The sequence below is a fragment of the Brienomyrus brachyistius genome, chromosome 12 (assembly GCF_023856365.1).
Source record: "Brienomyrus brachyistius isolate T26 chromosome 12, BBRACH_0.4, whole genome shotgun sequence".
NCBI lineage: Eukaryota > Metazoa > Chordata > Actinopteri > Osteoglossiformes > Mormyridae > Brienomyrus > Brienomyrus brachyistius.
The window spans coordinates 7,472,365-7,491,363 of NC_064544.1; the positions used below are offsets into that span (position 1 = coordinate 7,472,365).

Below are 18,999 nucleotides of genomic sequence, written 5' to 3' on the forward strand. Positions count from 1 at the left end.
GGAGGGATTGCCCCCCCCCCCCCCCCAGGCCGCACCTGGGGGAGTGCAAGGACAGGCAAGTACGGTAGAAAGCTCAGGCCTGTGAGGAACATAAGGCAACACAGAAACCACCAGCATCAGAGTGGAGAGGCTTGGGCTGAGCCTCCTAAATTTAAAGCAGCTCCAGTGGGCTACAGGAGCATCTTTTTAGTAAGTGATTGCAGTGAAAGCAGGAGACATGGTGCCATCACACAGTACACCATGATACGGTGGCAGCAGAAGCAGCTCGCCACTAACTGCCAGTAGCATTTGCACACCACAGAGGATCTGATCACGACTTCATCACTCTGAGAAAACTAGGCTCACTGAAACCACGCATGCCCCCCCCCCAACCCCACAGCCCGTGGCTCAGCCCACACAGCTGTTTCTCATCAGTTACCCTCAGCACTGACCTACATTCTGACGGGAAGCTCCTCATCTCCAAAGTCACAGGTAAATTCCGGCTCCTGTAACCCCGACAGCATGCTGACGGGAAGCTCCTCATCTCCAAAGTCACAGGTAAATTCCGGCTCCTGTAACCCCGACAGCATGCTGACGGGAAGCTCCTCATCTCCAAAGTCACAGGTAAATTCCGGCTCCTGTAACCCCGACAGCATGCTGACGGGAAGCTCCTCATCTCCAAAGTCACAGGTAAATTCCGGCTCCTGTAACCCCGACAGCATGCTGACGGGAAGCTCCTCATCTCCAAAGTCACAGGTAAATTCCGGCTCCTGTAACCCCGACAGCATGCTGACGGGAAGCTCCTCATCTCCAAAGTCACAGGTAAATTCCGGCTCCTGTAACCCCGACAGCATGCTGACGGGAAGCTCCTCATCTCCAAAGTCACAGGTCATACTTTTATTGTTTACTGAGAAAAGTAATTTTTTGCTGTTCAGGACGTTAAACCAGCAACCTTTCAATCACACTGCCCCAAATTTGAATTTAATGCCAGGAACATGTTTCAAAGAAGTCTGAACAGGTGCAAGTTTACCACTGTGCTGCATGTTTACCACTGTGCTGCATGTTTATCACTGTGCTGCATGTTTACGACAACAACAAATTAATTTTTGTATAGCGCATTATCACAACATTACATTGTCTCGAAGCACTTTACAGCATCCCCACCCAAAGCCCCCAGTGAGTAAGCCATAGGCGACAAAGGGGGAGACCATCCTCCAGGGGCCGGCAGGGATAGTCAAATAAGAGGGATGTTAAGTGCCAAGTCACACTGTCCCAATCAGTTTACCACTATGTTGCATGTTTACCACTGTATTGCATGTTTACCACTGTATTGCATGTTTACCACTGTGTTGCATCACCTCTTCTTTTAGCAACACTCTGTAAATGTTTGGGAACTGACTTGCTTCTTTTTTCTCTGGGTTGTGGCTGCCGGTGGAGGCTGGAAGCTTCCCGGGAGGTCCAGCGGTGGTTCCGGAAACCGCTCGCTCTCAGGCGGGATCAGCCTGGTCCTCCTCTCAGTCAACCTCTCCCTCAGCTGCCAGAGATTGACGCACACATCCTCCACACGATGTGTGTTGTCTTCCAGGGACATCTCTTCCAAGATGTCCCAGCTTTGGCAGGCCATCGCCCAGGCCGCAGGATCTTTCTGGACATCGGGTTGGCCCAGCCAGAACAGGACTTTATCAACCAAGTTGAGGTAAGCATCCTCGGCTAGGGGGGGTACCTTCTTCTGGAGTCCGGTCATTCTGTTGTGACCTTGAGCAGGGACTAGCATGCAGTAAAGCAGGATCGGGCACACGGAAGTCCGGAAAACAGGGTTTTATTACAGGCAGATCACTACACGATAAAACAATGTCAGTGACCAGACTGGAGAAATAGACTTGAATGTGAACTAAATACACAGGACTACTCAGAAATAACACAAAACAGCTGGGAACAATAAAGGGTTTCGCAGGAGGTGAATGAGGGGGCGTGGCACATGAAAGGATCGTAGGAGCAGGTCATGACAACACCCTGTTTACCATAATTAAAATTTAACACTACACATGGCATTATTTACAGCACAATGACACCGCAATACATGACAAATATAGGAGACTATTTACATTATTACAGGTTGCAACTGGTCCAACCTGCCTTTCTGTACCTCCAGTGCTACAATATATTTGTGAAAAACAATAATTTTTTATCAATTTCGACATGTGATGTTGTCTTTGTTTTATTTTCAATTAAATATGGATTTATACGATTTGCAAACCAATGCATTTTGTTTAATTTACATTTCACACAGCATCCCAACATTTTTGGAAACAGGGTTGTAATTGAAAAGGGTTTAAGAAGGTAAAAATGCTAACTAGGATTGATGTATGACCAAACGTACCGAACACGGGAATGATTCAGACCAAAATAACACGCGCAGCAAGTCCCTGTGGACTGGAAAAATACATAAAAAACTAAACTAAATAAGAAGAGGTTCGGGTAAAAAAAAATCCTCTGATGACATCTAGTGGTGAAATATAAAATCAAACAAAATTGCTACCTACGTGAATAAAACTGACATCACGGAGGAAACAACGACGTTACGGCTTGCAGACCTCATAGATACACCAAGACAATGATAGGAATGCTAAAACATCACACGTACATTTAACAACATGTTTTAAGATGATTCAGAAACACTCATTTAAGGTGAACTGAGGCAAAATGGGAACCTGTCCTGTGGTCTGACGAATCAAAATTTCTTTTTTGGAAACCCTGGACACCGCGTCCTCATCAGCGTCCTAAACCGCATTTTGCACGTATTACAACAGCATGGCTCCGTAGTAGAAGAGTCTGAATGCTAGATGGCCTGCCAGCAGTTCAAACCTGTCACCTTTTGGAAACATCTGGCAATTCAGGAAATAAAAATTCAACAACTGTTTAGCAGTTGAAATCAAATATCAAGCATTTAAGTTTAAAAAAAACTCCAGCAACCGGTCACCTCAGTTCCCAAACGTTTCTCTAAACGTGCTGTTTAGAGAAAAAGTAATGCTGCACAGTGGTAAATATGTCCCTCTCCCAACTTTATTGAAACGTGTTATTGGCATCAAATTCAAATTGAGCATATATTTGTCAATAAATAATAACATTTCTCAATTTCAACATTTGATTTGTTGTCTTGGTTCTATTTCAATTAAATACGGGTTTAAAGAATTAGCATATGAATGCATGATGTTTTTATTTGTATTTTACACAGCATCCCAACTTTTTTGGAAACAGGGTTGTATCTGTCTGTCTGTTCGTCCGTCTGTCTGTATGTCTGTTCAACCCGCGGTTAAGCGTATCAACAGTGGCCTGTACTACGAAGCGGGGTTACTGGCTGATCAGGGTAACTTGTCGGAGTTAGTAAGTGAACGAATATGAAGTCCATTTAAACTGTGGTACCTTAAATCCAACAAGTTACCCCAATAAGCCAGTAACCCCGCTTCGTAATGCAGGCCACTGCTCATTTCTCACCCAAGTTCGACTAAATTATATCATCACAACAATTCCCGGCCTGCGGGTTTAAACCTGCCTCAGAAGTCCACCGTTCGAGGCATTGATTGGCTGTTGCCCTGCTGTCCGACGCTGACGGGCCAATCGGAGTAGGCTACGCTGATGTACTGTTGACTTTAGTTATTTACAGTCAGTGATCCTTAAAAAGCCAAGACGCTTCGCGGTCAGTGCCGACGTTTACGGCGTGGGTCATGCCGAGATGCTTGGCCACCCTCGTTGATTCGGTTCCCGGTCCTCGGACTGCCGGACCGTTCAGCAAACACAAGGACATGTGAGATCGGAGAAGAGGAGTCCGCTTCGGACGGAAATGGCGGACGCTTTGGGTTAAAGCCGGCTTTGAGTCTAGGAGTGATGGGTGCGCACAGTTAGCGCCGCATGCTTATTTTATTTTCACCTGAAGCTTTTATTGTGTTGGCTTACGAGGCCGGGACACTGGGACGGATTACCGACTAGGCGGTGATGATTCGGAGGTAAATAGGAAGATATACGCGCTGTACCCGGCGAATTGGCTGTTTTGTACCATCTAATCCAGCAACAACACTGTATTGTATGAATGCATTTAATGTGTTTCATCACAAAAGCACCACGCTTATTTCTTTTGAAAATGAACAGTTAGATTTTGCATATGGAACGTGCAGCCTAACACTGGGCTTCGTTATATGAAACTGGTCATAATAAATCTCAGCAATAAATCTGAATCGATCCTGCACGTCATGTGTACAAGTCGTGTGGCGCAATCCGACAAAACCCCAACAGTTAGTTTAGTATTTAATGCGGGAGGTTTCGATTATAATTGCATTATAGTTGCAACGCAGTACATTTCTCACTGTGCTTTTAACCGTACATGTGTATCACTGTGAATGTCAATGTGCGCACATTTTGGGTATGACTAGGACGCTGTTCATGTCCACTTTCAAATACTGTGCCTATTACTGTTCATGGTGGCGTGCATGTTACTGTATGTGTCATTGTACATTGCAATTTACATATTTATGCGTGTATGTCACTGTGCGTGCTACAGTGCACATCAACATTCATGTCCCTATGAGAGTCACTGTATGCTTTTGACTGTTACTGCACATGCCACTGTGTGTATCACTGCATATGTCACTGTGGGTGTCTTGTCACTGTGTGTGTGTGACTGCACGTTACTGAATATGTCACTGTGTATCACTCCACATATTGCGGAATATCACTGTGTATGTCAGTGCACACAGCACATTCCACATATTACTGAATTCCACTGTATGTTACTGCAGATGTCACTGTGTCGTTGTACATGTCACTGAATATGCCACTGTGTCACTCCACATATCACTGAATATGTCACTGCACTTGTCACTGTGTGTATAACTGCATATGGCACTGCATATGTCATTGTGTGTGTCATTGCACATGTCAGTGTTTGTCACTGTGCGTCACTGTACATGTCACTGTGTTACCAGTCATGACACTGCATGTGTCACTGTTTAGGGCACTTTTTGTGTGTGTGTGTGTGTGTGTGTGTGTCTCACCATGTTTTTCCACACCGAAGCAGCTGTGGATGCTGCCACCATCATGTCATATGTATATGAGACCTGAGCTCAAACTAACTTCAGAGTTCTATAAGCTCAAGCAGTTGCACTGTGGTATTTGTTCTGGTTTTAGGTTGGGCTTGCTACACACTGTACAGTTTAGCTGCAGAAACATGTGAAAGTGCACATGAGCCCTTTACAGCATCTCTGTGTGATTCACACACTGGAGGTAGATGCTCTCTGTTCACAACATTTTGTTTGTCTGCCATGCTAATTCCATAGGATGCTTCTTCGACAATGAATTGAGGCATTATAGGCTTTATAATATGATATTCCACACAGTGTTCTTTCATGCCAGCATCAACAGATGACAGCACCCTTAATTATGTCCTCTTCACCGTCTTGTTTAGTGTACAAGGAAGAGCGCCCCCTATTGGTCCACCTGTCTCATCTTTTAATTAAAAATACACCATTGCTTAATTAATATGAGGCAGGGTAGTTTCTTGGTGTCTTGATTCCTTTGGTCTTTAAAAATCTCCTTGATACCCCAGACTAGCTATGGTCATGTAGGGTAGTTCATTTGCATTTAAAGTGATTTGATTTGTGCTTCTAAATGAACACCATATTAGTTGTTTTAGATTCAGTTCATAAGTGCACTTAATGCAGAAAATTATGAAAAATTAGTTATATGTTACTGGTATGTATGTAGGTATTTCTGTATATAGTTGAATAGATAGTATGCTCTTACTGTGTTGTGTATGTTCTGGATTTATCCTGCAATCTAAAATCATGCAGTTAGGTATGTGCCTCTGTGTGCCTTTTAATGGACTGGCATCTGCTCTGGGGTCTTCCATCCTGCCTTGTGTTGGACTGGCGTCCCATCCTGCCCCATGTCCTGTAAGCAACTGGCATCCCATCCTGCCCCATGCCCTGTAATCGACTGGCATCCCATCCTGCCCCGTGCCCTGTAATCGACTGGCATCCCATCCTGCCCCGTGCCCTGTAATCGACTGGCATCCCATCCTGCCCCGTGCCCTGTAATCGACTGGCATCCCATCCTGCCCCGTGCCCTGTAATCGACTGGCATCCCATCCTGCCCCGTGCCCTGTAATCGACTGGCATCCCATCCTGCCCCATGCCCTGTAAGCAACTGGCATCCCATCCTGCCCCATGCCCTGTAATCGACTGGCATCCCATCCTGCCCCGTGCTCTGCAATCGACTGGCATCCCATCCTGCCCCATGCCCTGTAAGCAACTGGCATCCCATCCTGCCCCATGCCCTGTAATCGACTGGCATCCCATCCTGCCCCGTGCCCTGCAATCGACTGGCATCCCATCCTGCCCCGTGCCCTGCAATAGACTGGCATCCCATTCTGCCCCGTGCCCTGTAATTAACTGGCATCCCATCCTGCCCCGTGCCCTATAATCGACTGGCATCCTATCCTTCCCCTGCCCTGTAATCAACTGGCATCCCATCGTGCCCTGTGCCCTGTAATCGACTAGCATCCCATCCTGCCTTGTGTTGGACTGGCATCCCATCTTGCCCCGTACCCTGTAATCGACTGGCATCCCATCCTGCCCCGTGCCCTGTAATCGACTGGAATCCTATCCTGCCCCTGCCCTGTAATCAACTGGCATCCCATTTTGCCCTGTGCCCTGTAATCGACAGGCATTCCATCCTGCCTTGTGTCCTGTAATCAACTGGCATCCCATCTTGCCCTGTGCCCTGTAATCGACTGGCTTCCCATCCTGCCTTGCGTTGGAATGGCATCCCATCCTGCTTTGTGTTGGATTGGCATCCAGTCCTGCTTTGTGTTGGATTGGCATCCCATACTGCTTTGTGTTGGACTGGCATCCCATCCTGCTTTGTGTTGGATTTGCCCTGTGCCCTGTAATCGACAGGCATCTCATCCTGCCTTGTGTTGGACTGGCATTCCATCCTGCCTTGTGTCCTGTAATCAACTGGCATCCCATCCTGCCCCGTGCCATGTATTCGACTGGAATCCCATCCTGCCCTGTGCCCTGTAATCGACTGGCATCCCATCTTGCCCTGTGCCCTGTAATTGACTGGCTTCTCATCCTGCCTTGCGTTGGACTGGCATCCAATCCTGCCCTGTGCCCTTTAATTGACTGGCATCCCATCCTGCTTTGTGTTGGACTGGCATCCCATCCTGCTTTGTGTTGGATTGGCATCCAATCCTGCCCTGTGCCCTGTAATCGACTGGCATCCCATCCTGCTTTGTGTTGGATTGGCATCTAGTCCTGCCCTGTGCCCTGTAATCGACTGGCATCCCATCATGCTTTGTGTTGGAATGACATCTAGTCCTGCCCTGTGCCCTGTAATCGACTGGCATTCCATCCTGCCTCGTACCCTTTAATCAGCTGGCATCCCATCCTGCTTTATGTTGGATTGGCATCCAGTCCTGCTCTGTGCCCTGCAATAGACTGGCATTCCATCCTGCCTCGTGCCCTTTAATCAACTGGCATCCCATCCTGCCTTGTGTTGGACTGGCATCCCATTCTGCCCTGTGCCCTGTAATCGACTGGCATCTCATTCTGCCCTGTGCCCTGTAATCGACTGGCATCCCATCCTGCTTTGTGTTGGATTGGCATCTAGTCCTGCCCTGTGCCCTGCAATCGACTGGCATTCCATCCTGCTTTGTGTTGGATTGGCATCTAGTCCTGCCCTGTGCCCTGTAATCGACTGGCATCCCATTCTGCCCTGTGCCCTGTAATCGACTGGCATCCCATCCTGCCTCGTGCCCTTTAATCAGCTGGCATCCCATCCTGCTTTATGTTGGATTGGCATCCAGTCCTGCTCTGTGCCCTGCAATAGACTGGCATTCCATCCTGCCTCGTGCCCTTTAATCAACTGGCATCCCATCCTGCCTTGTGTTGGACTGGCATCCCATTCTGCCCTGTGACCTGTAATGGACTGGCACCTACTCTGGGGTCTCCCATCCTGCCTTGTATTGGCATGGCATCCCATCCTGCCCTGTGCCCTGTAATGGACTGGCATCCAATCCTGCCCTTTGCCCTGTAATGGACTGGCATCCTATCCTGCCCTTTTCCCTGTAATGGACTGGCATCCAGTCTTGCCCTTTGCCCTGTAATGGACTGGCATCCCATCCCGCCCTGTGACCTGTAATGGACTGGCATCCCATCTTGCCCTGTGACCTGTAATCAACTGGCATTTTATCCTCCCTTGTGCCTTGTAATGGACTGGCATCCCATCCTGCCCTGTGCCCTATGCTGCCTGGCAGAGGCTCCAGGCTCCATTGTGACCTTGTGCTGGATAAGCAGCTGGATGGATGGATGGATGGATGGGTTTTTTTTGTCATTTTATGCATTACAGTTGCTCAGATGTGTCTGTTTTAATTATTTAGTTATGTATAATAAAATAAAGCAATGTATTTCAAAACTAAGATGCAAATAGTGGCATCGTGTATTCTGTAATTTACCATGTAAATTTATTTGACTTGGATCCAAAGGGCTGCCTCACTGAGGGTGTGGAGGATTCTGGAGGTTTCTGTTTGGACAGAGGAGGCTGTCAGTGCTTGTCCCCTATCCGTGTCACTGTAGGGGGAACAAAGGCTGTCACTTTATGCCCAGGAGGGGTAGCTAACAATGGCGCCATTAGGGACGGCAGGCAGCTGTCACATAGCCATGGAGTGCAGCACAGCATGATGCTGCTGCCAGTCGCCACCCGCTGTCCGCCTGCATGCTGCGTTTTCCTGGAGTTTCAGTTCATGGCTTCAGGGGATATTTCCTCACAAGCTCCTCAGGGTGGAACTCGGTAGTTTGTTTACTCTGTTACGGGGTTCCTCTTCAATCATGCACCTCTTTTTGACTGCAGATGGGAGTATCACCTACGGACCCTGATATGACCGCCCGTGACCAGGTAAGGAACGGCCACACCTTTTATGGTAGAGCTACAGTTGCAAGGTTGCGGTGGCATTTGCTTGATGAATCCTGACTGGCCTTGGTCCTGCTGTGCTCCTTCTCAGGGGGTGAAGCACCCATCTCCTGGCAGCCTGCCAGTCATCGCCAGCCCAAAGTACTGCCCGGGGGACCCCAGTGGTGGCGGCTACCTTTGTGAATCGGGCCACTGCTGTGGGGAAACAGGCTGCTGTACCTACTACTACGAGCTGTGGTGTAAGTGAGGGGATGCCCTGGTTATTGGGCCAAGTCGGGACTGTAAGTCAGGGGACACCCTATGTTAGTGGGGACGAGTCAGGGCTGTAAATCAGGGGATGCCCCATGTTATTGAGCTGGGTTGAAGCTGTCAGTCAAAGGCCGGCCCGCATTAGCGGGCCAAGTCAGGGCTATAAGTCAGGGGACGACCCATGTTAGTGGGCCGAGTCAGGGCAGCAATTAAGGAGACGCCCTACGTTATTGGGTCGGGACAGGACTGTCTGTCAGGGGACGCCTTGTGTTATTGGGCTGTAAGTCAGGGGACGCCCTGTGTTATTGGGCTGTAAGTCAGGGGACGCCCTGTGTTATTGGGCTGTAAGTCAGGGGACGCCCTGTGTTATTGGGCTGTAAGTCAGGGGACGCCCTGTGTTATTGGGCTGTAAGTCAGGGGACGCCCTGTGTTATTGGGCTGTAAGTCAGGGGACGCCCTGTGTTATTGGGCTGTAAGTCAGGGGACGCCCTGTGTTATTGGGCTGTAAGTCAGGGGACGCCCTGTGTTATTGGGCTGTAAGTCAGGGGACGCCCTGTGTTATTGGGCTGTAAGTCAGGGGACGCCCTGTGTTATTGGGCTGTAAGTCAGGGGACGCCCTGTGTTATTGGGCTGTAAGTCAGGGGACGCCCTGTGTTATTGGGCTGTAAGTCAGGGGACGCCCTGTGTTATTGGGCTGTAAGTCAGGGGACGCCCTGTGTTATTGGGCTGTAAGTCAGGGGACGCCCTGTGTTATTGGGCTGTAAGTCAGGGGACGCCCTGTGTTATTGGGCTGTAAGTCAGGGGACGCCCTGTGTTATTGGGCTGTAAGTCAGGGGACGCCCTGTGTTATTGGGCTGTAAGTCAGGGGACGCCCTGTGTTATTGGGCTGTAAGTCAGGGGACGCCCTGTGTTTTATTGGGCTGTAAGTCAGGGGACGCCCTGTGTTTTATTGGGCTGTAAGTCAGGGGACGCCCTGTGTTATTGGGCTGTAAGTCAGGGGACGCCCTGTGTTATTGGGCTGTAAGTCAGGGGACGCCCTGTGTTATTGGGCTGTAAGTCAGGGGACGCCCTGTGTCATTGGGCTGTAAGTCAGGGGACGCCCTGTGTCATTGGGCTGTAAGTCAGGGGACGCCCTGTGTCATTGGGCTGTAAGTCAGGGGACGCCCTGTGTCATTGGGCTGTAAGTCAGGGGACGCCCTGTGTCATTGCGCTGAAAGTCAGGGGACTCCCTGTGTCATTGCGCTGTAAGTCTGGGGACGCCCTGTGTCATTGGGCTGAAAGTCTGGGGACGCCCTGTGTCATTGGGCTGAAAGTCTGGGGACGCCCTGTGTCATTGGGCTGAAAGTCTGGGGACGCCCTGTGTCATTGGGCTGAAAGTCTGGGGACGCCCTGTGTCATTGGGCTCAAAGTCTGGGGACGCCCTGTGTCATTGGGCTCAAAGTCTGGGGACGCCCTGTGTCATTGGGCTCAAAGTCAGGGGACGCCCTGTGTCATTGGGCTCAAAGTCAGGAGATGCCCTGTGTTATCAGCTGGGTTGTGGCTGTCAGTCAGAGGATGCTCTGCATTATTGGCCCGGGTCAGAGCTGTAAGTCAGGAGATGCCCTGCATTAGCAGACTGGATCAGGGCTCTTAGTCAGGGGATATCCCATGTTAGTGGGCCAGGGCAGGGCTGTAAGTCAGGGGACACCCCATGTTATCAGGCTGGGTAGGGGCTGTTAGTGAGGGGACACCCCGCATTATCGGGCCAGGTCAGTGCTATAAGTCAAGGGATACCTTGCATGAGGGGGCCAGGTTTGGGCTATGTGTACTAGGTTATGTAGTTTGGGATCTAGGTCTGAATTAATAGCCATTTACTATGACCTCCATACCATACTTCAAATGTAACACATTACACAGTACAAGACTCACCTGAGGAGACATCCCATAGACCCGGTTGAGTACCAGTTACTGCTGTCTTCATTTCCCACGTCTAAAATGACCTACTTCCAAGAGAAAATTTCTGCCACCACTGACACTCGCGAGTTATTCTCCACTTTCATTGCCCTCCCTTAACCCTCCCCCACCATCCACCACCCTGTCTGCTGATGACTTTGCCGCTTTCTCCTATGAGGTGGCAGCTATCGACAGCCAGATATCCAGACCCTCCACCCACATGGATACCTCCTCTTTTTTCCTCATTCACTTCCCTCTCCACCCACTCATCCATCAGCCCACAACTTGCCCTGGATGCTACTCGTTCCCCCAGGCCATCTCTCCTACACTTACCCACTTGATAAACTCATCTCTTTTGATCGACACATTCCCCGTTGCATTTAAGCAGGCTCAGGTAACATCGCTTTTTAAAAAACCCTAACTCAATCATTTGTTCAGAACTCTTGAATGTGCGGTCCTCAGGCAAATCGCTGACTTTTTCCACTAAGAATAACTTTTCGGACCCTTTTCAGCCTGGTTTCAGACGAGACATTCGACTGTTGTGAAAACTCAGAGAGCTTCAAGAGCTGCATCCCAGTCATCTGCCCTGATCCTACTAGACCTGTCTGCACCTTTTGACACAGTTAATCACCATATCCTCCAGGCGAATCCTTCTCAGCTTGCCGTCAGAAGGACTGCCCTATGCTGATTTAATTCATACCTGTCAGACAGATCATTCCAGGTGCCTTAGGCTACAGAAGTATCTAAGTCACATCAGGTAACAACAGGTGTTCCCCAAGGCTCTCTCTTTGGTCCTGTCCTCTTCTGTCTTTTACATTACCTCTCTAGGTCAGATCATCCAGTCAAAAGGCTTCTCCTACCACTATTACAGCAATGGCATCCAGATCTACTTGATCTTCTCTCCTGATGACACCACAGTCTCTGCTTAGATCTCTGCATGCCAAGCTGAAACCACACCCTGGATGAGGGACTATCACCTCCATCTTAACCCTCTGGAGTCCGATGCCACGTATCTTTCTTGTGTAATTCAATTCATAACTCGCCAAAATCATATTGTAGAAACAAAACGTCAATTGTCGGAAGTATTAAAGTTTTTAAAATTAGGTTAAATTGACAAAAAAAGTAAACTGTCACCTTACTTTGTTTTCCCTGCATGGGGGGCGTGTAGTACCGCCTTCACCTGAAGATCACTATTCGCATTATAAATAACCGCATTTCCGCGCATTCAAATCGCAATCGCATGGTAATTTGATGAACAACGCAACAGTGAAACGCGATCCAGATACATCCCAATCAGCTCCATAAAAGGGGGAAAGGGGGGGGGGGGTGTGGCCAGGTGTGAATGGCTCATTCATACACATGAAAGTTGCTGCATATTCAATGAAAGGAGCCCAGAAATAGGGACATGAGTTAAGTTATTCTTATTTATTAATCAAACTGAACTACACCATTTAGTCATCTTCATGTAGCCAAGACTTTGGTGATCAGATATCTGGGATCAAAACAAACTTCCACCATTGTTTACTATGTACTTTTATAATGTTTCTGCAAGTGTTCCAAACTGCATTTTGCAATGTCTATACTTTGATGTCAAATTACAAACTTCACATAAATCTGACATATTTACAAAGTACATTAAAATAAAGATGAGCGTAATGCCAAAACAGATATATAAGAAATAATTTATTAGCCATGAATTAAGTTTATGATATTGAATAAAATGTGTGAGTATTCCCCAGTCAGTGAAAGTGTCTTCCCTACCTCTACACCTCAGAGGGTTAACTTCTCCAAGACTGAGCTTCTTGTATTCCCTGCTAGCCCTACCACCCACCATGACATTGTTGTTCAGCTTGGATCATCCACACTGTCTCCGTCAAGGTCTGCCAGAAACCTAGGGGGTAATAATAGTTATGTCCATTGCTGAGCACATAACTGGCTCTTTGACCTTGCAGATTTACCCTGTGTAACATCAGGAGGATCAGGCCTTTTCTGTCTCAGTATGCAGCTCAATTACTTCATGACTTGACTAGTGCAACTCTCTATTGCCAGGTCTACCAGCTTGTGCTATCAGACTACTGCAGATGATTCAAAATGCAGCCCAAGTGTTTCCATGTCATACCCCTCCTGTCTATCTTTTCTGGCTTCCTATCAATGCTCACATCAAATTCAATCCTTGCTGCTGACTTACAGGTCTATTAATGGACAAGCACCCAACTCCTCATGGAAGCTCCTCATGGCTTATGTCCCATTTTGCCCCCTTTGGCCAGCAAACTATCGCTACTTGGAGCTCCCATCACCATGTGAGAAGTGTCACTCCAGACGGGTTCATTTGTGTGGTTCCCTGATGGTGGAATGAGTTTATGAACCATCTCCGACCATCTGACCCTCTTTACCTCCAAGAAACGCCTTAAGATCCATCTGTTTCAGGAATTCCTCTACTAGCTTGATTGTTCATTGAATATTCTTATGTTGCATGTACTAGTCTTTTTAGGTTCTTGTTTTTACTTATATTTTATTAATTGTTTAGTATAGTTGTGTAGCTGTTTGGGTTACTTCTGCTCCAACAACTGCTTACCCTTATACCTAGGTATTCACTGTAAGCTCTGCCTAGCCACACTTGTATTTAGTGGAAACCTTGACAGCATGAATGTTTGCAATGTGCTGTTTGCCTCGCTGTACATCACCTTGGACAAAAGCATCTGCCTGATACGTAAATGTAAATGGAGCAGGAAGCTGGAGTAGTTTCTGCTGCTAATTAGGTGCTCAGCTTGTGTGGCCTCCCACAGGGTTCTGGCTGCTCTGGACCGTGCTGATCCTGTTCAGCTGCTGCTGCGCTTATCGGCACCGGCGGGCCAAACTGCGGGTACAGCAACAGCAGCGGCAGCGAGAGATCAATCTGATGGCGTACCATGGCGCCCGCAGCCATCCGGCCTCCATGCTGGACCTCAGTACGCAGACCGTCCCTGACCGTCACATGGAGATGCTCATGTCTCCCTGTCTGAAATGTGCTGATGCTGACAGGTCAAGACACGAATGTGGCCTTTTGTGTCAGCAGGTTTCCTGGCCTCCTTCAAACTACCATCCTACGAGGAGGTGGCGGCACAGCCCCGGACGCCCCCCCCACCATATAGCACAGTGTTCGCACTGCACGGGGGCCGGCACACCGAGCACGCTGGACCCAGTGGCCTGGCATCCTCCCAGAGTTCAGATAACTACACCAGCTGCTCCTGCGAGTCCTGCTCCAGCGTGTCAGCCAGCAGCAGCTCCATGTCCATGCAGGCGACATATGAGACCAACACCAGCAATGCCAGCACGCCGGGGGAGACGGATGAGTCTCGGGCCCCCAGCGCAGACACAGCTCGGCCTGCAACAGCCTCCCCACCACCCCTGCCCCCTCCCACCCTCACGCCCCCGCAGGTGGCAGAGCAGAGGGAGCGAGATGCCCCCATGGAGCAGGCCTCAAACGAGCAAGCCTCCGCAGAGCGCAGCCTGTCCCCGCCCAAACGCACCCTCTTCTCCTCCACTGTGGACTTCTTCGAGCCGGATACCAGTCACACATCTGACGCCGAGGAGGAGGACAGCCACGCCGAGGGTGGCCACTTCCGGCACCGGCTGCTGACGGGCGACTCGGGCATCGAGGTGTGCCGATGCAAGGTAGAGAGTGATGACGAGGACGAGGAGGCAGGGGCTGGTGGAAGCACAGAGGCTGGTGAGGGTATCGCCTTCATCCACGACAGCGCAGACTGCTCCGGTCGTGCTGAGGTCACCTGCGGGACAAAGGCAGAGGAGGGAGGTGCTGTCTGCGGCAGTGTGAGCCTGGGCTGTGTCGACGATGTTGTCATTGCCGTGGAGTCCATGTAGGCTGAGGATGGCAGGTGGGAGCCTAGCTCCATGACTAACATCCTGCAAAGAGAAGGTGATTTAGCGAGAAAGCCCAGAGATTCATATAGCTCCCAAGGGACCTGCCGTAGCACTTTTCCAAGTGTGACTCAGAACAAAGAGGAGTTCTGAAGGGCAGTGAATGCAGGTGCTTCTTTTGGGTGGTCAGCCCGCGTCGCCCTCCTTGGGCGGAGGAACAGCCAAACCACGACAGCAAGCTGCCATGATGCATTTCTGCTCCGCCTGGGCTGTTCACCTAAATACTAACTAATAGTGTTACAAAGGCAATAATATTGGTGACGGTACGCTATCAAGGGGTTGCCAACAATGTTATTTACTGCAGCAGTTAGGACTTCATCGTAAGGATATTGAGGAGGGAGTATTGAAAGCTGCTGTAGGAGGGCTGTAGTGGCTGTCGAACTAAAGGAGATATTGAAGCCTGTTCTATCTCTTCCCAAAGCAAGAGACAAGACTTTTAAATGCTCCTCTTGAACCGTGAAGGACACTCTGATCATGGGCTGTGATGTGATGCCCTCCCCCAGTGCCGCATTTCTGCCAGACCCCTGTTCTGTGACCTGGGTGCCACCTATCCCTCCCTCCCCTTTGGAAAAAGCTGTCCTTAGATAATTTCTGGGCAGGTTGCTGTTAGTGCTGCTTTACTGTTTTTACTAACACTGCCAGGGGTGTCCCCTCTGAGGGAAGCAGCCAGATGCTCCTCGTGGTCTCCTTACATCTTTCTGTTTAGGTCCGTGCTGAAGATGTTATTTAGGTCATGTTCATACCATGGGCTCTAATCTGACCAGGTTAACCATGCTGAGCCACGGTCACTTACCAGGCATTGGTTGAGGAGTCTCTCCTACCTTGGTCTTTAACTGCTGCACTTCCTGTCCTGCCTGTGGACCCTCGCAGGTTTGATGATGGGCCGGATCTCTGATTGACCATGTTTCAAAGTCATTCTTTATGTCACTGCAATATTATTGTATGTGTGTATCTGCACAAGGTTCCTCCTGTTCAAGCTATTAACTGCTATTCCTACTGAGTAACGCTGTATGAATGATTGATGTACTCTTCAAAACTCTTAGATGGCAGCTTATACTGTATGGACGTGTCCTTATTCCCATGCGAGGAGACACGGACGGCATGACTAGTGACGTGTATCTAGCTAAGCGTGTGACCGATCCCACTGCCTCTGTACATGTTTCGCATACGACAGTTTGACAACAATTTGACATGAACGAGAGCAGCAGGGGTGGAAGTGAGATTGCCCTCTTACCCTGTTAAGGTGACTCACTTTGTGTTGGTATAAGTTAGACCTCTGGAGATATTAGGTGCTAACTGAAAGGCACTTACCAGCACGTGCAGCCACGCTGGCCCTTGCTAAGATTTCCTTTTTTAAATGTTTTGCCAGCCGTGTGTCACAGAGGGCAAACAGAGAGTCTTGCTGCTGGGACGTGGTGGTACAAGCCTGTGACTGACGCGAGGCCAGTTCAAAGAGGCATGAGGGATGACGCATCGGTGGGGAGAGAGAAAGCGCTGACCATGTGCTCCCCAGCCCCCCCCCCCATTCACTCTCTCAGAAATTCCAGCACAGGTGGCTGTTCATGGTCTTGGAAGGGCATAATTTGTACTGGTTTAAGCCCACATCTGTGTGCTGCTGAAAGAGCAAGTAAATATAGATTGTAACTGCCAGGACCATGAACAAGGGTATACAGTTCTCAGGAAAATCCTGAGGTTCTGCCATCACTGGAGGAACTCAGGGGAACCAAGAAAAGCTGATCCTGGAGAGGAGTCTGTGGTCTTACTAAATACGTACTCCCACCAGGAGAATGTTCTGTTAAAGATCTCTGCTTATCTCTATCAGTGGCACCTGATTTTTTGACTGAATCCTGCATTGTCCTCCCCCTCTCCACTGGTCCTCAGCACTGGCCCTTTATCCTTTAACTGATTCCTGCACTGTCCTCCCCCTCTCCATTAATCCCAGTCATTGGCATCTGATCTTTTGACTGATTCCTGCTCTGTCCTCTCCCCCTTCCTACTGGTCCCCATCACTGAAATCTGATCTTTTGACTGATTCCTACTCTGTCCTCTCCCCCTTCCTACTGGTCCCCATCACTGGAATCTGATCTTTTGACTGATTCCTACTTTGTCCTCTTCCCCTCCCTACTGGTCCCCATCACTGAAATCTGATCATTTGCCTGATTTCCTGCTCTTTCCTCCCCCTCTCCATTAATCCCAGTCATTGGCATCCGATCTTTTGACTGATTCCTGCTCTGTCCTCTTCCCCTCCCTACTGGTCCCAATCACTGAAATCTGATCTTTTGACTGATTCCTGTTCTGTCCTCTCCCCCTTCCTACTGGTCCCCATTAATGGCACCTGATTTTTTGACTGAATCCTGCATTGTCCTCCCCCTCTCCACTGGTCCTCAGCACTGGCCCTTTGTCCTTTAACTGAATCCTGCACTGTCCTCCCCCTCTCCATTAATCCCAGTCATTGGCATCCGATCTTTTGACTGATTCCTACTCTGTCCTCTCCCCCTCCCTACTGGTCCCCATCACTGGAATCTGATCTTTTGACTGATTCCTGCACTGTCCTCCCCCTCTCCATTAATCCCAGTCATTGGCATCCGATCTTTTGACTGATTCCTGCTCTGTCCTCTTCCCCTCCCTACTGGTCCCAATCACTGAAATCTGATCTTTTGACTGATTCCTGCTCTGTCCTCTCCCCCTCCCTACTGGTCCCCATCACTGGAATCTGATCTTTTGACTGATTCCTGCTCTGTCCTCTCCCCCTTCCTACTGGTCCCCATTAATGGCACCTGATTTTTTGACTGAATCCTGCATTGTCCTCCCCCTCTCCACTGGTCCTCAGCACTGGCCCTTTGTCCTTTAACTGAATCCTGCACTGTCCTCCCCCTCTCCATTAATCCCAGTCATTGGCATCCGATCTTTTGACTGATTCCTACTCTGTCCTCTCCCCCTCCCTACTGGTCCCCATCATTGGAATCTGATCTTTTGACTGATTCCTGCTCTGTCCTCTCCCCCTTCCTACTGGTCCCCATTAATGGCACCTGATTTTTTGACTGAATCCTGCATTGTCCTCCCCCTCTCCACTGGTCCTCAGCACTGGCCCTTTGTCCTTTAACTGAATCCTGCACTGTCCTCCCCCTCTCCATTAATCCCAGTCATTGGCATCTGATCTTTTGACTGAGTTCTGCTCTGTCCTCTCCCTCTCCCTACTGGTCCCCATCACTGGAATCCTCTCTCTTCTTCTCCACTGATCCCCATCACTGGCACTGTCCCCCCCCCCCCACTGATCCACAGTAAAATGGCACATGTGTGACAGAGAGCTAAGCCAGTTTGCTGCTTCTGTCAGTTTGTCACCCTTGTCTCTTCGTGGTGCAGTAAAGTAGCAGGATGTGAGACTGAACCCCCCTCAGAAGTATTACCTGTCAGTGACTTAGTCAGAGGTCTCCCAGCTAGTGTGGGAGCATAATCCTCTCATTGTTATGTAAATATCTGAAATTGGATGAAGAGATGTGAATCTCACCTTGCAAGATATTCATTCTGTGTCTTCAAACGCTTCATATTTGTCTGTGTCACACGGCACACCAGAAGTGAGAGGCCAACATGTAAAGTAATAATGTTCAAACATGATCTTATCTGAATACCTAGAGACTCTAAGCATAAAATCCTTTGTATCTTGCATATTTCCACTTGGAGCATTATGGGTTCATCTGTGTTAGATGTTTGCATCTTTTAGGAATCATGTTCTATTTGACCCTTGCTGTGGCTTGTCTCTAAAGGATGTTTGAATGTATTTGGGGACATTTAAAATTGATGCCAGTCACCTGATCTCCAGGCAGCTGCTGTCACCGCTGCTCTGTGGTGACACACTAATGAGGCCCCCTGGTTACGCATCACTCATTGACATAAATCTTACGGCCCATATTTACATGACTTTACAAAACTGTAATTTCACATGGCTTTCACTGGTGG

At 49.1% G+C, this 18,999-nt stretch overlaps 1 protein-coding gene across 4 annotated transcripts; it reads left to right on the forward strand.

Moving 5' to 3' along the window:
• Positions 1 to 1,363: 1,363 nt before the first annotated feature.
• LOC125705151 (WW domain binding protein 1-like) lies at positions 1,364 to 15,199 on the forward strand. Of its 4 annotated transcripts, none has more exons than XM_048971544.1 (6): positions 3,615 to 3,983; positions 8,884 to 8,928; positions 9,035 to 11,881; positions 11,996 to 13,022; positions 13,911 to 14,072; positions 14,180 to 15,199. In XM_048971544.1, exons 4-6 carry the CDS (start codon positions 12,830 to 12,832, stop codon positions 14,983 to 14,985), a joined length of 1,161 nt encoding a protein of 386 aa, XP_048827501.1. In that variant the 5' UTR covers positions 3,615 to 3,983; positions 8,884 to 8,928; positions 9,035 to 11,881; positions 11,996 to 12,829; the 3' UTR covers positions 14,986 to 15,199. The 4 variants fall into 4 exon arrangements, with proteins under 4 accessions (XP_048827499.1, XP_048827501.1, XP_048827504.1 ...); XM_048971547.1 differs by having other exon boundaries at positions 9,035 to 9,182; positions 11,637 to 13,022; XM_048971542.1 differs by lacking the exons at positions 3,615 to 3,983; positions 11,996 to 13,022 and adding an exon at positions 1,364 to 1,675 and having other exon boundaries at positions 9,035 to 9,182.
• The last annotated feature ends 3,800 nt before the right edge of the window (positions 15,200 to 18,999 follow it).